Below are 24,017 nucleotides of genomic sequence, written 5' to 3' on the forward strand. Positions count from 1 at the left end.
TTGGAAGACACAAGTAATTGCAATATGTTTCCGCTATCTTATGATGGTTCAACTCGATATTGAATAGTTTGTTTCTAATATTTTGATGTTTCAACAATCTCAACGATAAAGACAAATATTCCCTCTCAAATATGCCCCCTCAGGTTGATTGTCCTGACTTTAAGTTCATTTCCAACAAACAGTGATACCCCTTAGCTTGATTGTCAACACTGTGATACCCCTTAGGCTGATTATCAACACTGTGATACCCCTTAGCTTGATTGCCAACACTGTGATACCCCTTAGCTTGATTGTCAACACTGTGATACCCCTTAGCTTGATTGTCAACACTGTGATACCCCTTAGCTTGATTGTCAACACTGTGATACCCCTTAGCTTGATTGTCAACACCGTGATACCCCTTAGCTTGATTATCAACACTGTGATACCCCTTATGCTGACTGTCAACACTGTGATACCCCTTAGGCCGACTGTCAATACTGTGATACCCCTTAGCTTAAATGTCAACACTATGATACATTGTACCCCTTAGCTTAAATGTCAACACTGTGATACCCCTTAGGCTGACTATCAACACTGTGATACCCCTTAGGCTGACTGTTAACACTGTGATACCTCTTAGGCTGACTATCAACACTGTGATACCCCTTAGCTTGAATGTCAACACTGTGATACCCCTTAGCTTGAACGTCAACACTGTGATACCCCTTAGGCTGACTGTCAACACTGTGATACCCCTTAGGCTGACTGTCAACACTGTGATACCCCTTAGATTGACTGTCAACACTGTGATACCCCTTAGGTTGACTGTCAACACTGTGATACCCCTTAGGTTGACTGTCAACACTGTGATACCCCTTAGGTTGATTGTCAATGTAGTGATGAGTTCATCTTCTGAATAAATGAATGCATCCTTGAAAGTGCCTGCATTAAATACAAGGAGATTCTCAAGGATGAAACCGGAGATCAGCATCAATATAAATGTAGTCAATACAAATGTAGTCTTGTTATTAAATATTACAATCTGCTGGGGCTAAATAGAAAAGTCAAGGTTACTTTGACCTTCACAGTCAATAAATATATTGATATTATATTTACACTACTAGCAGTCTCATTCGGTTTTAATTACCTCATTCACACTTTAAAATGGCGTAGACATGTATGTGCTATAATCTTAATTACTTACACCACTGAATTTTTGCTAAAACAATCTTTTTTATTCAATCACCTAGCAGGAAATGACTACATTCAGATGATATCAATATACTTTGATGCTTCTTTTTATTGACAAGTAATGAAACTAGTTACGACTGAGTGTTTTTCCATGCATTTTCATGTTTCACATTTTTTTCCATTTGTAAAAAAAAACAAAAAAAACGTCAGCTTTAGTACTACTATAATTTTATCGGTAAATAAAATACAACTATAATGATTAAACACACTGACAAAATAAAATTTTCATTTTAATAATTTAGCCTCACCCCCACCTCAATATTTATTTGTGGATGAAACAGGTTTGTGATCCAAGTATTAAAGGGAATATAGGAATAGCAACTTTTTGTTTCATTCTTACTTGGCACCTGTAACTTCAATTATCGGTAATAAACTAGACGTACACATACTGGTTGGTAACAAATGATGTTATACTTAACCAGCCATTAGAGACAACTACCATCACTATAGCACAAAGTAGTACTAGTAAAATGTACCAGTAGAAATAGAGTAAGGTACTGCTTAGAACAGGGTAAAGGTATTACCAAAAGCGAGAGAAAAGAACGATCTACTAGGAACTGGGTAAAGGTACTACTCGCAACAGGGTGAGGTACAACTAGAAACATTGTAAGGTATGTACAAGGTAAAGGTACTACTTAGAACAGGGTAAAGGTGTTAGCAAAAGCGAGAGAAAAGTACGATCCACTAAGAACTGGGTAAAGTCACTACTCGGGAAGAGTAAGGTACAACTAGAAACATTGTAAGGTATGTACAAGGTAAAGGTACTACTCGGAATAGGGTAAAGGCACAACTCGGAACAGGGTTAGGTATGTACAGTAAAGAACACATGCAATGGTTTTATTTCATAAAACATTTATGCTGTCCATTTCAAAGTTATATTAGCTGAACTACCTATGACATATCAAGAGGTTTCATATCTGCATTGACCAAACAAACTAGTATTTGTAAAATGACCCTTGACCTTGGTATACATTGTAGAAATGTTATTGAGAAGCACATACCATGATTGGTTGATTGGCTTGCGGTTTAGGGAAATGAACTTCCATCTCGTCATCTGTTGAGTCTTCTGGAGGGGGTGGTCTTGGTGGGGGGCAATCTTGCTCTGGTAGCGGCGGTCTTGGAGGTGGTCTCACTGCATAGAAATCACACAACACAGATACATGATAAAAACATTCTATGCCTATCGATGTTAATAATATGCTGATATAACATATACATGTAAGGTACCACATAATTACAGTGAATTTCATAAAGGCATAACTGTTTTTTTTTATATAAAATATTTATAAATTCTAAATGATAGTTGAAAGAGATCATAATGCATTGATGAATGCATGTCAGAATATCAAACTAATGATTGAAAGAAATCCGCAAAAACTCATGGGTAATAGATATATTCTTTAGAGAAACAACAAGGGTCTTCCAAGATGAATGTTTTATAAATATTTTATAAATTTTCGTAAAACATTCATTCATGCCTTCATTAACCTACAACCTTCTCAGTGTCAGTATAGTTATAATTAAATGTACAACATTGGTTCTCAATAACCAACCAGATACTAGTATACATCTCTATATGATAAACTGTATTGTTACATTTCAATGTCAGATCTACATTTCACCCACAAAAAATTAATTCAAGAAAGCAATTCTTGAAAAGGTCATTCAGATGTGAAAATTTTATGACTTGTTCATCAAATATGATACTACAGGTACATGGAATATGATTCAGATTTACACACTGGTTTATACTTCCTTAGTTGAATTCTGCTAAAATACCAAATAGAATCTTACATACATGTATAACTTAATTCCCTTTAAATTCTTATACAGACTAAACCAGAATTCAAATCCTAGAACCAGGACTAATTCCATTCTCATTTTTATACAATTAATAATAAAGTTTGGAATTAACAAAACTTATTTCAAGAGTCTCAGTACACATATATTTAAAAACAATAAACTGATATTTGCTTTTAGTAAAGTTTAACTTTATGAAAGAGAAAAATTCCTAACTTTGTGCTTCAAAGAAAATTGTTTCATAGAGGAGAATATTTTATGAGTGCTATATTTAGGCAGAAAGTTCACAGTGAATTAGTCAAAAAAGATCTCAAATTACAAAGAATTCTGACAGTGAAATCTCCTCAGTTACTTGTCAGACGGAACAAGGGGCAATTCACTGTCGTCATCCTTCTACATTTACCTTGACGCTCTGCAATTATTAGTCTTGTGCATAAAAAAAAGAAAATATTTTTATTGTGCAACTAAAAATCGATTACGGCTATATAGAAATTAAATCTGTTGACATGGTTTTAATCAATACAGAACAATAACTTATTGTTATTATTGTAACTTATTACGCTAATAATAATATGAAGAGCCGAAAATATATGATTCAATATTTTTGATAATCTTAAAATAATTAGTCTGTTTTTCAAATAGGTAGGCTAAATAATACAATATTTGCTCTAGCTCATTACACATAAAGGCCCATATGAATCAAAAACTGATTATTGAAATAAGTCTTGTTTTGACAATAGACATATTAATGTTATGGAGACGAGTGTATACATTACTAATAGATCAATTATATGTTTGCAAGTTTAACGCATACATCACGACAAAGATTTATTGATTTCATCAGAGAAAGTTATGTTTTTTAAACAATTAGCATAGCAACGCATATTTTAAGTCGGTCATCTTGAATCCATACTTATATCTCCATCAATGGTTTTCTGTCAAAATTTTCTGTCAGTCGTTAAATTAAAATGGAATAAAAATGTAGCACAGTATTAATGATTTTATGAAATTGTCAATATTTTAACTGAATTTAATCACTTTTATGATCTACAAAACCTATAATTCCCATATTTACTTTTAACATTTAAATTGAAGTTCAAAATAGATCATTGATCAAATTTGAAAACTCAATAATTTTATCACGATGTCATTTTCATGTTTTTAATATATTATAATTTAAAGTATTTCATTTTCTATTTTATATACAATAATATCAACTTTTTGAAATGGATTAATTTTTCATGTTGAATTCTTTTGCAGCATTTTTCACAGCTTAATTAATCTTTTTAAAATATACTAATTAATTTCAAAGACAATAATCAAAATATCGAAAACATTTATATTAAAGGTTTAGTGTTTTGAAAGGTTGAAATAACATTTAACATTTTCACCACCAGTTCCCTCTTTTCATCACAAATTCACAAAATAGTCACGTCTACAGTCTGCACAGTCCTTGAACCAAATATTGAACCAATTGAACCAAAAATAGCCAATTTTTTCTTGAGTAAAAATTGACTAACATTTTTGTCTGTTGGCTCCAAAATTAGGGTTCATTTCCAGATATAAAATTGGGCAAAAAAGGCTGGTAGTCAAAAGATTAAACATAAAACAAAACAATTACTATTTTTGATACAAATATCACATGATTTCAGAATAACCTTTTTTATATTTGTTATTCAAGAGTACTACATTTTGCCTGATTCTGATAAAATCTTTTATAAAATATTAAATACAATAATCTTTCTTCCGATTTCGACGTCAATCATTAATATTTCACTACAATTATGATGACGCAATCAATTCTCGGTTACAATGCGACTCTATAAACGGCAATATTTCAACAATGAAAACATGAAATCAGTTATATTTAGAATTTGCTGGCTGCCTTACTTTTATAATAATAACAAATTCATATTGACTTACACCAAGACAAGAAATCTAATAATCTACAATCAGATAAATACTTTCAATGCGGTTTGACATTTTATTTCTAGTAAATTTCACTGTGACTTCCAAATGAACTTTGTTTTCTTCAGCACTGATACATCGTTATCACACGCTGACTGCAAACACCTACTACTCTACTACAGCTGCTGTAACACCATCAAATCAAAGGTCAGAAATTATTCTTGGGAACATTTCTATTTTTTTTTAAAAGTTATTATCGCTGATCAATAACGGACGCAAACATGATGACTGGGACAATCATCCCGAATTCAAAGTTTTGATTGATTTGTCAAAAATGCATACCTTTGAACTTTGACCCTTGACATACAACATAAAAGGTCAATTTGAGGTTCAGTTTGATTTCCAAAACACCCACAATTCTGAGTACATGGCTAAAACGTATACTATCAAATGATCATGGTTTACTCATGCAAGACTCCGATACATGAAACATTTGCAAAAATCCATGGCATTCTAACAGAGTATGTGCAAAGAAATGAAACGATAATAAGAATGAAAAAAAATGGTATGAAATTTGAACATCATTCATAAAAAAAAAAAAAAAAAAAGTACAGTTAATAACATATTACATTGTATCGTTAATTTTATTATTTTTTGTTTTCTTTGTATACCATATTTTCTCTATTAGCAGCACATAAAAGAAGCAATTGCATAACAGACTGCACCAGTAATGCATTTTTGCTTAGGTGAATACAAGTAATTCTGATTAATAGTTGTAAAAAACAGATATTGGTTTGGTTACTTTTTTCTGAGCTTTTGGGGTAAATATTCCATAAATCAGTACGCATAAAAAACATACTTTTAATAGAGAAATACGGTATGTGCAGCTTTGACGATAAGTGATACCATATTCTTTCTTTACTCTGTCTGAAACGCATTTGAGGTCACCAGTTGACGTTAGTAAAGGTGCAAAAGACAAATTGTGCACATAAGTTGAATATGAAAATGCATTATGTTAGGTGATGAAAACAATACATTGCCATGACAACAATGGAATGCATAGTTAGTTGCTATGGGAACTACAGATATTTGGACACTACAATCACAGACCTGGTATGGTTGCGTGAACACTGAAAGTTTCTCGGGTGGGTTTAATTTCATGTCCTAAAGGGGTAAAAAACAAGATATATGCAGGAACATGAAGCAAAAGAAGAAAGGGGATAGGCAGTCTACTTTAATAGCGACATAAACAGCAATAGCCCTGCGTACAGTGCTGTGTGTACAGGGACGCGGTCGGTTGATAGATGTCCCCACCACAGCCCTGCGAACTTCCATAGACAAAGTTCGGGACTTTGAAAAATATAACTTTTTTTAATGAAATAACATGCCCAGGTACCAAAAATGATGATCGATTACCAGATATATCCACACTCCCAGTTCGGAGTCTAATTGTGGATGAAATCGGCTACTTTGCCCTAAAAAAAACCGCATTCTCTTGCATGAATGAAATTAAAAATGGCGGCGTTTGGTGGATAATTCCTCCGGTACCTGCGCGTTTACAGTTTGTCCGTCTTTACTAGTTGTTATTTAAAGACATCTCAGTTTCAGATAACTTTGTAATGGTTGTTACGGATAACTATCATCATTTCAGCCAATTTCGGCTGGGAAACTACTTATTTTTCACTTGCGCACCAATTACGGTGCGCTCCTGGACTTTGTCTATGGAGGTACGCAGGGCTGTGGTGGGGACATCTATCAACCGAACGCGACCCCGTACACACAGCACTGTACACAGGACTAAAACAGCAACTGCCCACGAGATATAGCTTTTCATGCAATGGAATAGGTGGCAGCCAGTGCACATCATAACATTTTATTTTCCATTTTATGAGCTTAGTTGTCTTTCATTGCTCTCCATGCGTATATTGGCAGGATGCCGGCAAGTGACAGGGTCTTAAAGATCGCCCTCTGTAGCTGAAACAAAAATAATTTCTCCCAATTGACTCATGAGGGTGTTCTTTACCTGGAAGTAATTTTATGGTTATAAGTGAAAATAACATAGTTAAGTTTATGTCACTGTGATAAGAGTAATTTGTTTGTATAATAGCGTTGTCTACACACTGTGAACTTAATGTATTATATATATAAGTTCCAGCAAATCAAATATCACATTGTGGTTTTACAGAATGCCAGTATACTATTCACAGTTATCCGGCATAGAAATAATACACCACCTTGTTTCAGTAGCACACAGCAATCTCAGTCATGTTTAGGCGCTTAAATTTCACATCTAGATTCTGTACCAGAATTATATAAAAATGTTGGGAAGGTTAATCCAAAATACGTTGTATTTACGCAGCTGAAAACTGATCATGGTTTTTTCAAACTTAGCCATTTAGGTGTATCGGGTTTGCAATTACCTGACAGGACATTTTGTAATTCAAATTGGACAGGTCATAGAGTGATAAGGAAAACTGAAAACTAGCTTAAGACATCGCTTTATCGTGTATGTATTTGTTCAGTTGATATGAACAGATAGCAAAGTAAAAGATATAGCATTATGGTGAAGATATTTTGAAGGAAGTCAAAGATTTAGGAGAAGAAGTTAAACCAACCTGGCCTTGGTGGGCCGTGAGGAGTATAGGAACCATCAGTACTTGTTTCATAGCCTGCAAGAAGACAGTTCAGAGAATGCAGAGAAGAAAACACTCAGAAAAAAATGCGTTGCAGTGAGAAGTATTCATGCTGAGAAACAAGACACCCATTAGTATCACTTGTATAGTATACTGCCCTCTACAATGTAAGTGCATGTAAGTGTAGCAGAGCAAAGTATGCAACAGCGCCCTCAACCACAACAGAAAAGTAAGTTGTATTATTGTTTGTTGCCGTTAGTAATTCATTTCTGCACGTCTAATAATCTGTAAATTCGAGAATTAGAAAATATGAAACATTGTTAATTTATAATGGTTACTAAGGAAACATAAGGCCATAGAAAGCATCTGATTTTGTGACCGTAATTTCAGAACAAACATTGTCAGAAAGATTGAAATAAGACGCTTCAGATAAACCTCATTCTGTTCTGTTCAATGATTGCAGACTCGTGATGAAATGAGATTAGGTCACATATTATATCCTTCTCTGCCTTCAAGTTAAATCAACGCTGTCGTCGTAACTGAACATACACATGTAGGAGGTTCACATACTACTGTAACATGTTTTTAAAAAGCAGCTAAAATCCTGGTTACTTTTACAGGTAAACTAGTAAATTCAAACAAATTCTGTGTCAGGCTAGGTCAAAGTTCATGGGCTTTAGGAGTTACGCGTAGTACATGTGATGTACATCATGACTAAACACAAGCAAAGTTCTGACGACAGTGTTGCTTTTAATGTGTTCTTAATTATGACAAAATTGTGTGCGTTAATAACATTGTAAAGCCAATCAATTTTTATTTAATCTTGCAACATCATGCATTTATGTAAATCTGTGCAGCTACGTGTACTGTACCAACCAACCTTGGTTCATCACAGAATCTAAAACCGTATCAAGTTCCTTGTAAAAATCCTCAAAACCTGGAATGAGATGGAAGTCGTACATGGAAAAGGGAAAAAGGGAAAAGATTGTCAGAAAGGAAGGAGATCAACTTGATTGAAGGAGAAAAAAAAAACGAAGGAAAAGCAGAGAAAATTGTGGCAAGAGAACAAACCTGGTTGGTTTGTGCTGGGCAGCTGGTGGGGTTTAGGAGGCGGCGGAGGTGGCACTCGACACGTTTGCACGGTCGTCTTGTAGCCTACGAATAAAGCAGCAAAGATCATATTTTCACAATACGCAAGTTTAAAGTAAAGATGAAAATAAGAAGCACAAAGTAAACAATGAGAAGTTATGAAAAGAAGTCACACCTGACGAAGGAGAAAAAGAATTATGTGGTGGTGGTGGTTGCATAGCAACAGCCTTCGGTGGTGGACTCAGTCCTGTTGGCAGACAAGAGCATAGAGAAACACAGCTAAGAAAAGGAATGCAGAAGACAAGCCAATGAAAACAGAGCGCAAAAATGATACAGCAAAATTAGAGGTGGAAAGCTGAGCCTAACCTGCAAACGAACTTGGTTTTGGAGCCGCAGTGTTGACAAAGATGGTAGCGTTGAAGTCATGCCCTGACAAACAACAAGACAGCATACAAAAGCAAAACACAAACTACATACTGAGCATGTGCAAAAAAAGTACAGAGCTAATAACACCACATGCAAATCATTGCACTCACATGTACATGTTCTCATTGAGAGCCAATCAGATGTCAGCAAATATTTCAAAAATAATCTGCTATGAACACAATGCTTCTTATTTTCCCTGGATTCAATGTGATGGTTCCCCCATCTTCCTTATTTAGTTGGTTTTATTCTGGGAAAGATTCTAAAGTCCACAGGAATCCAGAAAAGCACATTAAGTTGCACAGTATTGCTGATTTCCAAAACACTATGTTGCTAGGTACGATGCAAAAAGAAGGAAATAGCAAGTTCATCTTTACAAAGCTTAAGTTTGTGCAAAAAATTGGAAGAAAAAAAAGATTGGGAAACAAACCTGAGAACGGAGCAGCTACAAGTGAAGGTTGTGGAGGAATAGAGTGTGGGATGGTTCTTGCATTCAGTTGTCTAAGAGGAGTTGATGGCAGAGTAGTGCTAGCAGGCAAAGACTGGTGTGACAGCGCTGCGCTCGGTTGGAAAGATGATAAACTGTGAGGATTTTGCGAATAAGATTGCAAAATAGGAGATAATGTTCGTGGGAGGGAAGATGTTTCATATAGAGCTGCTGACTGGGGAGGGTTATAAGCGGATATGGTTGCTGGGTGATGAAGTGATGAAGAAGATGATGCAGCTGCAGTGTGAACAGATGGTGATTCTGTTGAAAGTGGAGTTTCTAATCTCAGTTGGAAGGAAGGGGATATGTGCGTAAGTGGCAAATGGGAAGACAAAGGAAGTGATGCGGCTCCAGGAAGAACAGGCATGGGAAGAGGACTATAAAGCGTTGTTTGATGCGAGCTGAAATTAGGAGGATGTGGAAGAAGAGATGGCCCAGACAGAGATGAGTTTGAGTACACAGATGACGGTGGGAAAGTGGAAGATGCCGCTGAGAATGGATGAGATCTGGAATAAGCAGAGTTGGTGACTGGAAAGAAACAGAAAGAAGGGATTCTGCAATCTCAAAGAGTTCAAATATTTGCAGCTATAGATGCGAGTTAGATGTAATGAAGTTGAAAGATGAAAGAAGAATGAAATAGATTAGATTTACACATTCAATGATTCAATAGCCGTAAAGTATTAACTATTGAGAAATAAAAAAAGAGTTAGTAGTAGTGTACATCAGTGAGATGAAGAAGACTGAAAGTATCTGCCAAACCTGGAGAAGAGGAGACTTGTGGACCAGGAGAAGAGGAGACCTGTGGACCAGGTGGTGGAGGTGGTGGTGGTGGCGGAGAGGATACAGAATGTTGAGACCTGGAATTCAATGCTGCGAGACAAAGAAAAACAATAGAAATGAAGACACAACACTCGGTACATAGAGGAAGCTATAAACGAATAAATAGTTGAAGTTAGTAATGGTAGTACCGTAGTAATGGTAAAGTGAGTGTACAAGTCTGACATGGGATATTGTAAGTTATGTAATATAAGTGAAAGTAATGTACAAGGCTGACTGGGATATCGTAAGTGATGCTGTATAAGTGACTATGGATAGGCGAGATTGACTGTGATTCTGGTTTAATATTTTATGAATGAAAATACAAGTTATGATGTTCTTGTTCTTCTTGACTCGTTATGTATGAATTAGAATATGCTGTGAATTAAAATGTACATCAATGATTAGAAAAATGAAAACGCCACACATGGTAGTAGGTTGAGGAGACGAATGATAAGACAAAGTGACAAAAAACAGAAATATCGACTGAATTCACAGTTCAATGAAAACAATAGGAAAGCTATATATTCAACATTAACTACAGTTACTATGACAACAAAAGTAAACAAAGAAACACAAATAAAATAAACACCTTTTGATGATGGGGAGGAAGAAGGAGACACACCGGATTCACTGGGAGGTTGCTGCATCATCTGTTCGCGTCGAGAAGCATCCAGCTGATCGGCCGATATGCCTAGACATCGAAAAAACATGCAAAGGAACAGAAACAAGAAAAACAACGAAAACAATGTCAGAACAGATTGAAAGGAGAAAGAATAATAATAATCACAGGAAATAATTATACTTTACAGTCAAGAAAGAAATAGACATAATAATATTTTAATAACACAAATTGTAAACGAAATGAATTAAAAAACTGAATAGTATTAATTTTCATATAAATTTGTTGCATTGTGCACGAGTCAGATCAAATTCCCTTGCATAAAATTGTTATGAGATCTCATCAGCGTTCCTAGGTGATCCTGTTGCATTGTGGGATATTTCATACATGTACAATACAACAGCTGTAATCCTTTCAATTTTATGAACCAATTAAGTATAACTGTTTTGAAACACAGTCGGAGTTAAGCACCCCCTAGAGGCAAGATTCCAATTCCTTTGTTTTTATTATATAATCATGAGTTTGGAAGCGCATTGACGACATGAACAAATCCATGTTACTCTGCAACTCTGAAAAGAAACTGTTCATGAAATATGTTTACATTGAATGTGTAATGTGCAAAATGCTACAGTGAAAAGAAATAAGCAGTGAATACACCCCACCAATGCATACCTTTCATCCCTATCAACAATAAATGTGATCACCCTTGCAAACAATTCAGATCATACCATTGTAGCTTTAGGGGTAAAGTAGACAGTGAAAGCAAGAAGAAAAAGTTTACCTGGTTGGCCTGAAGAATGCAGCAATTGACGATCTAATGGACGATGTAAATCTACAGAAATAAGATGAGAGCAGAGCAAAGATATGCAAATTTACAAAGCGAGAATAAAGAAAGAGTTTTCGAGTGATATTTTCAGATTTGACTTGGTTGAGGAAGATGACATAAAGGAAAAGAAGTGCAGTCTGTAGCGATGTGTCAAGTTCATCACTACACTTTTTATAGAATGCAGTGATATTTGACTTTTACTAAAATGGTGATGCTACTGTGATACCGAGGGTATAGAGGTAGGTATGGGTTAAACATAATGCAAGAGTGTAGATTGCGCGAGCTATTAAACAAGACTGAGCCATTGTAGGCAACAGATGCATTGTCTACCTTTTAAGCATTTACATCAAACACAAAAACTCACCAGCTTCACTGATGTGCAACTGGCTCATATCTGGCGGTCCTGGAAACTGTTCTTCTGGAATTGGTTCTGGAGCAGGAGGAGGTGGGGGGTACTTCTCTCGCTGTGACATGAGGATAGCTTCACGGACACCGCCAACTGCATCAATTAACTAATTAGAGTAAGGGAATAATGTTTTGTGATCAGTTTCTGGGAGCAGAGGAATAGTGTACACTAATTTTATTTCACATAAACTGTAGAGGAATACAACTGCAAAAAATAATATGCATGAAACTACAATTTTCAAATAGCTGAAATAAATTTCTGAAAATCTTTTTTTTACACGTATACACCAAACTTAAAGATTCACATTTCAGGGTATAAACCACATGGCCACCATCAACTAACATCCATAATAGTCCTGCACCCATTCATACAAGATATGCAAATAAGCTCATTATAAATGATGCATACAATTATACAAAGTTGAAATAATACTTTTCCATTATATGGGTATGCACAATCTTATACTATATGAATACTGAAATTACTGAAATAATTAACTAAAACCAATTAATGTCACAGACATTTACATTTTAGCCCTCAATAGTAAAAATTCCCCTCCCCTAAAACAAAAAAGTTAACATACATGCTTGTCCGAGTTATACCATCCATCTTGTGCATTTCTGTCGCTAGGGTTACTGGCTACAGCCTTGGCATTTATAACCAATGGTGAGATACCTAGAATAGAATCAGAAAATGTCAACACTGAAACAGAAAACAACAACCATTTGTCAGCTGTGGGGCGTGAGCCACCAACTAGTTCAAATCTGCACTAAATGCTGGTCAAATGACATAAACTACGTGTATACAATTTGAATAAATAAACAAATGCAACCAGGTCAGTAAAGGACTATATGGCATCCAAAACATAACGCGTTGAAAATAGGAAAAATATCTCCTTGTACAAGTACGGTTATACCATAATTATTGTGCCATATTGTTGCATGCCCCTCTGCATGGTTTGCCACTGATTCTACGGACATTTTAAGATGACAAAACAATTATTAACAGTAATCCACATTGAATAATTAAGGAAATGAATCTTCATTTGCAGATAATAATTATTTAATATCATTTCCATTTTTGTATCTTTCATCTCTACATTACCCAATGGAAACAAAAGAATAATCAAACATAACTCACGTTGGGTCATACGTTCCGAGGCTTCGCTGACCTTCTGTACAAAGTTAGGATCTTCAGAATTCTCCACTTCCTGGTTAGCTACCATGAAAACTCGATTGGCACGGCGAGCCATATTGGATGCACCACTCACGATCTGTGCTGGGTCTTGGTTCTTGATGGCACCATCCACCATGTTGCTATCGTGCTTCAACGCTTCCTCTGAAAGGAGTATGAACAAAAAGACACAAGTTGAAAAACCTGGGATTCATTTCTCCCCAATGGGTGCTTTATCAAAATTAAAAATATTTTTAAGGGATATTTTTTTATCCACCCTCAGGAGATTTTTGTCATTTCTGTATTCCTTTCTCTTGATGAGGTCATAAACAATTCCAGTGAAAAACACCAACATTTTGGTTGTTCTGATCTAGGAGCAATCTCAATAACAAAATGTTGGTGGTTTTCACTGTAATGATGGACAAATTCGAACACCACAATGTGATATAATCTGGAAATGAATCAGTAACACAAAACTTATTTTATAATTCATTACCTGTAGACCACTCATCTCAATTGAAAACAACCATTGGGACAACAAAGCACTGTTATAGAGTAACACATGTGATCTACCCCAAACTTGTTCATTACCAAAACTTAGTCAATGTTGTCGATATCAAAAAAGCAAGCACACCTGTAGCTTTGATGAAAGACACAGTATCTGTCGCTTCATCTACGAGTCCCGTCAACTTCTCCATATTGCCGGTCCACTCCTTCTTCAGCATTTCAAAATGCTCCCTGGCAGCCTGTAAGAATTGCAAACGGCGTTAATTAATCTAAAACAAAGGACATATTAACACTTATATTTATCATATAATGGAACATATTCGTATTGCTATTTCACCAGAAGAAGATACCGGTAATGTTGAAAAACATGGTCAAACTATGGTAGCCTTGCCAGTATCATTACAATATAAATATGTGAGCACACTTTGACCTCAACTGGGCTGATACCTGATATAAGGCACTCCTAGGCAGGCACACCCAGAGTTAAAGAAAAACTGGAATTGTAATTGCATATTACAGCGTATGACATGGTGGGAGTGCATACAAATTCTCAGCAGTCGCTGGGTTGGTGTGGCTTGTTAGCTGTTGTACATATACGGTAGCGTTGTTTATGTGTGGGCTTCAAATACGAACACAACGTTCAACACCATCAATGTGGTGAAAACCATCGACGATGCTGAACGTTAGTTGCATGGAGCGTAAATTTCAATAGAACTCACTGTAATGATGCATGCGCTGTGAAATAAGGAAAAAGAGCCCAAGGCATATGCACTGCATACACAATATTCTAATAACTTTTAACAAGGTTATGATGTAGACATATTTCATGAATATTATTTGAAAGTGAAACTATTAATAGAAAACATTTAGTATGACACGTCAGAATCATGTATATTCGATCTTGACCCCCACTCTGTCTAGTGTGGATATTTGAAGACTGTAAACACTTTCTAGGTATAATACAAAACTGGTCACTAAATTTAACAAGTGTATCTAGCATATATACTCAAATCGGTTTCAATAGGTTTTGATTGCATACAGCGCCACCTGCAGTTTGTTCCCGGCTCTATGCGTCTAGGCACTAAGTCATCCATACACAAATTAAATACAAATTTCTGTAATGGGATTTTTTAAAGGGTGATGGTCGTTGTGCGGTTTTTGTATTGATAAAAATTGATTTTCCCCAAATCCAATGCACTCTTCTAAAGGAAATTATGAGTATGAGTTTTGATTTGGGCTCGACATGCACTAAATATTCCCATTGACTTCTTTGATATCACCAAGAAAATTACTTTAGTTAATACTTGATAACGTTTTAGTTTGTACTTGTTGGTTTGTGCAACAGTCAAAGTCGCCATCGTTCATACAAGACCTCGGACAGTTGTGGTGCGATAACCACAGACCACGGTGGAAAAAGTTAGTAGTTCTAATGATCACAAGGTCACAGTGATAAATAAACATTGCAGTCACAACAGAAATACACAACCAACATTGAACAAAAATATTTTAGAAACTAAAAATCTTAATTAATGAAAGAAATCTAAACAAATTTTAAAATCTGCCTATCGTAGGGAAAACAAATAAACAATTATAAAATTATGGACCTCAGTTCTCAACAAATTCTGCAAAGGTTACACAGTATATGAGTAAAAATGCGGGGTGTACCATTATTTCTGATAGGGTGGCTAAGCAAGAATTGTTGAAGGAAAAAACAAATAATTTTGTATAATTTCGCAGAATGAAAAATAACTTCCAGATTATACAGTATTGATTTAAAACAAACAATCTCAAAATTGGTAACCAATACACCCCCAAAAATAATGGTATGTCCCAAAGTGTGAATGCAATGCACACTAGACAGACATTTCAGCCAAAAGCAACTTACGTCATGTCGCAGTCTTTCCTGGTTGCCATGGAAATGCATGAAGAAATGGATGAGTGAATGTTAGTGCTAAAGCAGTGGTTAGTGTCAAAGCGACATTAACACAGGGTTTGAAATTGACGTAGTTGGGAGAGCGAAACCAATGCAAGGAGCCATATAAACTTATGATGATATATAGACAGTAACCTTCTATATGTAAATTCAACAATAGATCTTGTACAGTGAAAATTTCACTGGGATCACAAGAAGAAAAGTTGTCCTCACCAACACCATTAAATCATTTACTGTAGCTACATGTTCAGCACAAAATAAGGATGCTTTGTTTCTTACTTGGAGGGGAGGGGAGGGGCCATTATTTTATGACATCATTTCAAACCCAGAGTTATATGCTCTGATTGGTCTATAAGCAGGGATTTTGACACAAAGCTAACATGGCATACAAGTTATTTTGTTATTGTTAACACTAGACAGATGGTAATGCAAAAAGTTAACTATTATTCAACAAGTTTGAATTTCCTTAGTATAAGCTATTTTCACTGAAGACAAGTTTACCAGCATGTACAAAACAACTCTGACATGCACAATTCTCTGTATTAATTGTTTAGGAATAAAGTTAAAAACAATTCTTGAAAATAGAAGAAAAATTAACAATCCATAATTAATTTTCACTAAATCCAAGGAAGACAAGATTTAATATAATACACTCACCTCATTGTCAGGATTTTCTAGCAATATACGTCCAGCATGGATTACTTGAGGAGTCATATCACGAACCTACAAACATTATTTAAAAAGAATATTGAACAATGTGGAACTGGCACTTGATGAAAAATAGGATGACTATATCTCACAAAATTCTTCCGTAGATTGAATCTGGTTTTATACCTGTTGGGATCTGTCATGTATTGCTTCTACAGTTCTTTTATCATTACAACCACCAGCTTCAGCCACTCGCTGCGCAGTGTTGGCAAGACGACTAGAATGCTGATCAAATGAACCAGCTTTATTACTGAACTCTGCCTCTCTGTTTGGAGCACCTGAAAGGATATTGATATGAGTGAGCCATCTAGTGGCAAGTATGGAATAAACTTTTGTTTTCATCACTTGGTTTTGTGCTGGGTTTGTTAAATGAGGGTGATTTGGTCAAATTTCTTAATGCTGATTGATAAGGGATACTGCAACATTTTGAAGAGAAAACTCTTATATACCAATATAGAAGAGATATTATTCAGTAAAATCAGACCAGCAAATGTCATCAATAAAAAAATATCTATGTTCTAGCAGAACCATGCACAATAAATCTGATGGCTAACTTTCCAAATGAATAAAGCAAAAGATGAAAATTCAAAGGGAATACAAAAGTTAGAATGTCATTACCTGGTGGAGCATAAGCGGCAGCACTAAATTGCTTCAATGGCGTGGTTGTGTCAATAAAGACTTCAGCCACCTGTGAATTAAAATGAACAGTTGTTTAGTCTCAAATTCACAGTAAATTGTAATTGTTCACAATCACTTTGATGCAAAAACTAAATCTTTTACTTCACAGAATAAATGTGCCAGATAAATAAACAAGTGTTCATGAATAACAAATGAGCATAAGAATTTTCATATGCAAATATATCACCCAGAATGTATACTTTGCATTATGGGTAAATAATAAATGACCAAAATTTACCTGATTGACTAGTGATTGTTGAATTGCATCTTTCAACTCCTGAAGTTTGGAAGACAGTTGACGACTGATAGCATGGGCTTGGGGTGTGTTGCCCTGTCCACGAGCACACAGATCAGCTAGCTGATTGGTCAGTCTCTCGCAGTCATCACAGAGCTGATGTAGTCGGACACGCTCTGGTCCAGAGCATCCTTCAGCCACTTTCCGTCCTTCATTGATGACCATTCTCAGGGCTTGTTGACCTGGTGATCAAATTTATTAGCTGGTATGAGTTATCAATTTGTTGAAAAAATTAAAACATTTGTACCAACTGAGCTATTTGGTAAATACTACTGGTAGTAGTAGCGTTCAGCAGTTGTTTGTAACAAACAGAGGGAATCAAAACTACATAATGTAGAGATTAACAAATTCGGTTTCAGTATAACAGAGTTATGAGAAAATAGAAAATAAGTCTTACCGAGACCCCTATCATCCACACCAGGAGAAGCCAACCACTGCTGCGCCTGTTCTACTTTGCCACTGACAGTTGGAGCCGGTTTACGGATACCACTCTGAGCATAGTGGGCTACGGCGCTGTTAACACGTCCAGTCAAATAGTCGACTCTATCTTGTATAGCCCTGGCAAGCTGCTGAGCCTGGGGAGTGTTGCCCTCCCCTCTCGCTCTCAATTCAGCTAACTGATCAGTCATTACTGTGATATCATCACAGAGTCTCAGTATCTCGTCTTTTTCAGGTCCCTCGCACCTTGCTCCAACTTTACGTGCTTCGTCAACAATCTGACGAATTGATCTTTCACCTGTCATTGTGAAATATTAGAGTAATATATAAAATAAGAATTTAAAGTACCGAAATGTAATGGCAGCAACTTTGTTTATTCATTTTAAGCAGCCCAGAGTGGGTGTTTAATACTCCTGACAGTAACTATGACAACTAATGTTTTAACCTTTTCACCACTAGACTTTCACACCCAAATTAGTCTACACTTTTTTTTATATTCTTCCATATTTCTGGAAATGAATCCAAATTCAAACAAAATTTGAGTCAATTTTCAGTTTTTACTCAAAAGATTCAGCTATTTTTGTCCCAATCTTCTGAAGGAATGTGCAGACTATAAATGGGACTATTTCGTGAATTTGTGATGAAAAGAGGGTACTGGAGGTGAAAAAGATAAACAAATAAACAAAACAAAGAATTATGATGTACCCAAACCACCAGGTTCCGCGTGAGGGTTGCTCAACCAATCCTTGGCGAGGTCTCCTTTACCAAATATAGCGGCCTGGGCTTTTTTCATCACTGTGATATCATCAACATCCCAGCCTTCTTCATCGTATGTTGTCAGTTGCAATACACGAATTATCTCGTGTATTTCCTGCGACATCTTGGTAACCACGTAGTTTCGGTTCTCCTGTGATTCGCCTACACCTCTACCGCCTGTGAAGTAAAAGAAAAATGTGTACATTTCCGTCAGCATTCACAAGTGACAGTATCAGTAGATTTGGGATGTCTCAATTATCAACAACAATGCAACTAACTCAATGTATTCATACGTACTCATCTCGAGATACGTTAGCTATCGGCTGAGACATCAAATCGTAGATACATACCTGTTTGCTTGGTAGTGACGAATATCTTGATACCAGAAATCAGTACAGGAGTCAAATTCTTAACACTGTTGATTGAATACACTAACTTCTCACGATGAACTTGATGTGTCAGTTCTTTCTCTCTCTGGTCTATCATTTTAGACATTGTAGTCATTCCGGGAGTCAAATTCTATTTAAAAAAACATAGCAAAACTGTGGATGCCTTGCCTTATATAATTATATGTCACTCATGAAAGACCTTTTTCTTTATTAGGCATGGCAATATTCAACTTTGCAATTCTAACATGATAATGAGTACATTTTGAATTTTAAGAAAGACGGTAATTTTTCTCTCTGTAGAAGCCCTGTCGAATTTTCACAGCTACAAGATTTCGCAGTTTTCCCAGAAATGCAAGAACACGTGCCAAACGTGACTGCAAGCAGTCTCTGCTTCTCACCACAGAGGGGGTAGTTCACCATTGCACTGCCAAATTGACATATTTTCTCTTCATTTTCCAATGTTAATTTTGTACTAAATGAAGTCCTAAGCGGCTTTGAATTTTTCATGAAATTTGCCTAATATTTAAGTATAAGACTTTATGAAAGGGGATAACATTTGACAATGGCAGTAAAAGGATTCAATGGCAACACCATTGATTAATACTTGTATCACTGCACATCTCAAAAAAAAAAAAAAACATTTCATAATTTTGTTTCATTTCCGCCAGAACACTCACCTTCACAAATGTTACCAGATCTTCCATTGATTCGACGACCTCAGCAATGGCTAAATATTCCAACACACTTTTACATACTCGGAGAATCTTCCTCACTTCGGCTTCGTCAAAAGCCAGTAGCAATGCTGAGGTACCTGACAAAATACCTGAATTTATACAGAAAAAAAAATACTTTTACATTAAAACATATTTTCTACTTTCACTTTAAATATTTGTTTTTAATATGATGCTTTAATGATATACATGAATATACATAACAGTGTGATTTTTCTAAATGTTATAATTTGCATAATAAGAAATAATTACAACATTCAACAGGGTACTAACATTCTGCTATATTAAAGCCAGAGAAATCATAAAAATAATTTGTTGTTATTGAATCACACTCAGTCAGGTACAGTTTGTACCTATGATATTGGATACTTCTTCAGAATGTTGGGATATAGAGGAACACATAATCTGTAATATTGTTTGATTAAGAACTCTTATATTACCATGGTAACTTCAATCAGAAATACATTTCCACTAGTATTTCAAACAAGTTATGTTTTAATGGAATTGTCAATCCACGGAAGTCAAACTAAACCAATTATTTTAACTTTATAAACATTGTTTTGTTTGGTTGGACTCCGGCCTTATGTGAATATTTTTCAGCGTTACATAATTAATTTTTATGTCATTGTGTCATTTCACTTGGTACGTGTCCCAGATTTGATAGTAGCGACCCAGGAAGACAGTGGAATAAGACTAGAGACAGTGGCCAAAAAGAGACACTGAGTCAGCAATGCCCAACTGCCAAGGGCGCTAACATCAAGTCATACACGTACGCATGACTGACTTCAGCATGACAGAAAATCCTTGTGTTGAGTCAGTTTCAGTTACAGTATTTACATGCGCTTGTAATAGTAAAATAATGTAAATGAAATCCACACACTCACAGTTGATCATTGGAATACTAACTTCCAGGTATGTTTTAAACCTATGACCTCCAGGATAAAAAGCCTGAAGCAACAAAAACAACATTAACAATTTATTTGTTTCTACCTCTAGCGCCATCTATCAATTTCTTCCTGGCAGGCACGGAGAATGGGTCATCCCTCAGCAACCCTGATGCATCAACCAATAACCCAGAAGCCTCCTCCACCCTATTCAGTGCCAGCGGCATTTCTTGTTTAAGGACTTTATCGGCACTGGTCTCCGCAGTCTCACGACCAACCTGATAAATATAATTGAATCTCATTGTTTAAAAAATATATATCGATAACAGATATTAAATATGGCATAATGTTATGATAGATAACTTGACAAGACAATATTTTGTTTTCACTTCACTGTTTGATATTTCCTAAAACTGATATAAGATTTTGTAGCACACTAATTACAAGTGATGATAATGAGGATTATTTTTTGGAGTTGTCATCCAAACTTTTTTGGGACTACTGGTATGTCGTCTGTATTTATATTTAGTGTATTCTTTTAGAATTCATAAGCATAATACTGTAAAATACTTTATTTTGGATTTATTTTATTTTGAATTCATTTTTGCTGGAGGGATGATTCAGTGAAAATAAAATCCAGTGAATATACCTTTTTTTTTTTTTTGTTTTACATTCAACTTGTCAAAAATCAGTGAAAATAAATTCAATAAACACACCTAAAATGTCTTTTTAGCGAAAATTAATTCCAGCTAAAATAAAATAATTTACAGCAGTTAAAACTTAATCCGGATTGTTATTAAAAGCATAGCCAACAATTCAATCAGTAAAGTTGAAACTTGAAAATTGTTCCGTCATCATAAAAGTAACTACTTGAAATGAGTATCAATGACATAAAAAATAAAGCTACATTTTCTGTTCTACAGAAATGTAATGATTCATTGCCAGATTTTAAAGTATGAAAGTTTGAATGCCACAACATTTCCTGTCAAAATTATGCAAATTTTTTTTTCTATAATTTTTGATCAAAATTGTTATTTTTGTTGACAGTTGTTTTTCTGTTTAAAAGGTTTAAAATGGTATTAAACATAACTCAATCATAACATATTGCTGGCAATGATGGCATTCAAAATTTAAAATTGAGTTACAATTTTTCTATACTAAAAATCTATAAAGGGCTAGCTAGCTAATATGAGAAGTGAGATACACTGGCTAAATTAAATATTTTCGCCATTCCTGATGGCAACAAGAGAATTCAAATCTGAAATACAGATAAACAGAATAAAAATACACCTGTCAAGTTAGTTTGGGATTATGTTGCAATGGTCTTCAATTTACCAGGTGTTTGTATTGAGTGTTGTGTTTGCATGCATGATATATAATCAGGACGCAAGGTTTCAATGACACACAAGACCCAACATGTGTCCTGGTAAAACATTTATGCATATAATATTTGACTTCTTGTCTTAGGTCAGGGGGCAATGACACATAACCAGTTCAAAGCGCACAAGTTATAATGAGATTAACAAATCACCAAAAAGAATAATAATCTCTCAAGAAATTTGGGACAGCAAGTTGCCTCATTTACATACACATTTACATAACTTTAACTTTATTCACATAATACCATTTATTTACACTGACATTTAATTTCACTATTTTGATGTTTTGAGCATATTCACTGTGTTTTAAGTTCACAAATTTGTGAATGAAACAATGAGTTTTATTGTTACCGGGGTATTTCACATATTCACATATGTGAATTAATTTAGCAAATTTTACTTAGGCCACACCAACTTAATTTTATGGATGACATCCGCGCGCGCATTAGTTTTCGTCTGTTCTCAAAAAACAAAAACAAATCTCCGACGACGAGTCTCTACAAATCGGTTTTCTGTCCTGTTTTCTCATATTGTAACAACGCGCCGGCTTGTCGTAAAACTCATTTTGGACTACCTCAAAACGTGCCAATTTTGTCGTAAATGATTCCAACATGGCGACCACGCCACCAGAATACGTGAGCATAAAAGTTCAGAGGAAAAACGGAGGGATTGTCGTAGACTGGTACAGGGAGATGTGACGTGGTAGCGTCAAGTGAGTTTCGCCCAGACAACTTTAAGGACATATTGTCCAGAGTGGCTGTCTCGCGTTTCTTCTGCAACGATGAGAAAAATGGGAAAGGAGTGGAGGTGTATGGTGGCCTAAAACTTGGTCAGGTGACAAGTCAGTTTGGTTGCTTTGTCCGCATTGAAGTGTACAAAACTGCAACGAAAGTGAGCAAGCTCCACGGCCGAAAAGAAAATTTTCTTCTTATTTTTTTTTTCATTTTCTGATTCGGATAATTTGCTTGCACACACAGTGCAATGTTTTGTTAGTTATTGTCATAAAGTAGTGATATTTACATTCCGCCTTGACTTGTACTGAAAATGGTGTTCATGCTGTACCTTGAATGAAGTGTTTCTGACTGAAGGTACTTCATCATGACTACATGTACTAGAGCTTGTCTGAATGGGTTATACCTGTGACAGTAATACAGTACGAGATGTGTACATCAACATGTGCCTCCTACAAATAAAGATTTCTTGTTGTTTTTTTGATACACTCTGTTCCGTGGTTCAATTCGTAATACCAACTCCGTAGTCGTGTGGTTTTAGCAGGATTTTTTTTTTTGCCCTCTCGCATTAGTTTTGGGGTCTCCAGAGAATGTCATCCATAAAATTAAATCAGTGTGGCCTTATCAACAAAAATAGCAAAATTAAAACCCAGTAAATAATTAATACATTTACAGTATTATGTTGGAATAATAGCCATCTTTAGCATAAAAAACATTTGAGCACAGTAAAACTAACATGTTAAAAGATGTCTTCATTTCATTTAAACGCAGTATATTTTGACTGTTTTGAAGGTCAAAATAATGCTTAATTTTTATGATCATAAGATTTCTAAATATGGGCATTCCAAAGGTCAAGAGTTCAAAAAGTACTTTTGAATATACTCTACATAGTACATATAATGTGATATATGTGACAAATGTGAACAAAAATGGTAAATGTTTCTCAGAGATATAGTAGTATCTTTGATCACGAAACGAATCAACATGAAAAATGTGTATGCCAAATTGGAACAAAATATGCCAAATCACCTCCAAGATAACACATTTTCAACAAACAAGATAGCCACCAGTCGGCCATATTTAATCAAATCACAAAATAAATTGACAAGAAGCAATTTGATCAGATTGTGAAATGAATGGTCATGGAGATGGATTATGAAATTGAAGCTCGA

General features: G+C 35.4%; 1 protein-coding gene across 9 annotated transcripts in view; it reads right to left on the reverse strand.

Annotated features, from left to right (window-relative positions):
• LOC100371677 (vinculin-like) overlaps positions 1-24,017 on the reverse strand; it is a 55,717-nt gene that overhangs the window by 17,259 nt on the left and 14,441 nt on the right. The window contains exons 3-25 of one of the 9 annotated variants that reach the window (XM_085501458.1): positions 20,842-21,013; positions 19,798-19,943; positions 19,082-19,250; positions 18,681-18,908; positions 17,935-18,273; positions 17,481-17,719; positions 17,183-17,252; positions 16,691-16,842; positions 16,514-16,579; positions 15,809-15,826; positions 14,051-14,162; positions 13,384-13,581; positions 12,827-12,918; positions 12,202-12,349; positions 11,793-11,843; positions 10,982-11,083; positions 10,333-10,443; positions 9,517-9,642; positions 8,646-8,729; positions 8,455-8,511; positions 7,557-7,610; positions 6,052-6,105; positions 2,235-2,365 (exon numbers count right to left, since the gene is read on the reverse strand). In XM_085501458.1, the coding sequence (XP_085357584.1) occupies positions 2,235-2,365; positions 6,052-6,105; positions 7,557-7,610; positions 8,455-8,511; positions 8,646-8,729; positions 9,517-9,642; positions 10,333-10,443; positions 10,982-11,083; positions 11,793-11,843; positions 12,202-12,349; positions 12,827-12,918; positions 13,384-13,581; positions 14,051-14,162; positions 15,809-15,826; positions 16,514-16,579; positions 16,691-16,842; positions 17,183-17,252; positions 17,481-17,719; positions 17,935-18,273; positions 18,681-18,908; positions 19,082-19,250; positions 19,798-19,943; positions 20,842-21,013 (2,919 nt within the window). The remainder of the gene's footprint in view (positions 1-2,234; positions 2,366-6,051; positions 6,106-7,556; positions 7,611-8,454; positions 8,512-8,645; positions 8,730-9,516; positions 9,643-10,332; positions 10,444-10,981; positions 11,084-11,792; positions 11,844-12,201; positions 12,350-12,826; positions 12,919-13,383; positions 13,582-14,050; positions 14,163-15,808; positions 15,827-16,513; positions 16,580-16,690; positions 16,843-17,182; positions 17,253-17,480; positions 17,720-17,934; positions 18,274-18,680; positions 18,909-19,081; positions 19,251-19,797; positions 19,944-20,841; positions 21,014-24,017) is intronic. The other 8 variants (XM_085501459.1, XM_085501460.1, XM_085501462.1 and 5 more) reach the window with 8 other exon arrangements.

This window comes from Saccoglossus kowalevskii, chromosome 7, assembly GCF_978046115.1.
Source record: "Saccoglossus kowalevskii chromosome 7, keSacKowa6.1, whole genome shotgun sequence".
Classification (NCBI taxonomy): domain Eukaryota; kingdom Metazoa; phylum Hemichordata; class Enteropneusta; family Harrimaniidae; genus Saccoglossus; species Saccoglossus kowalevskii.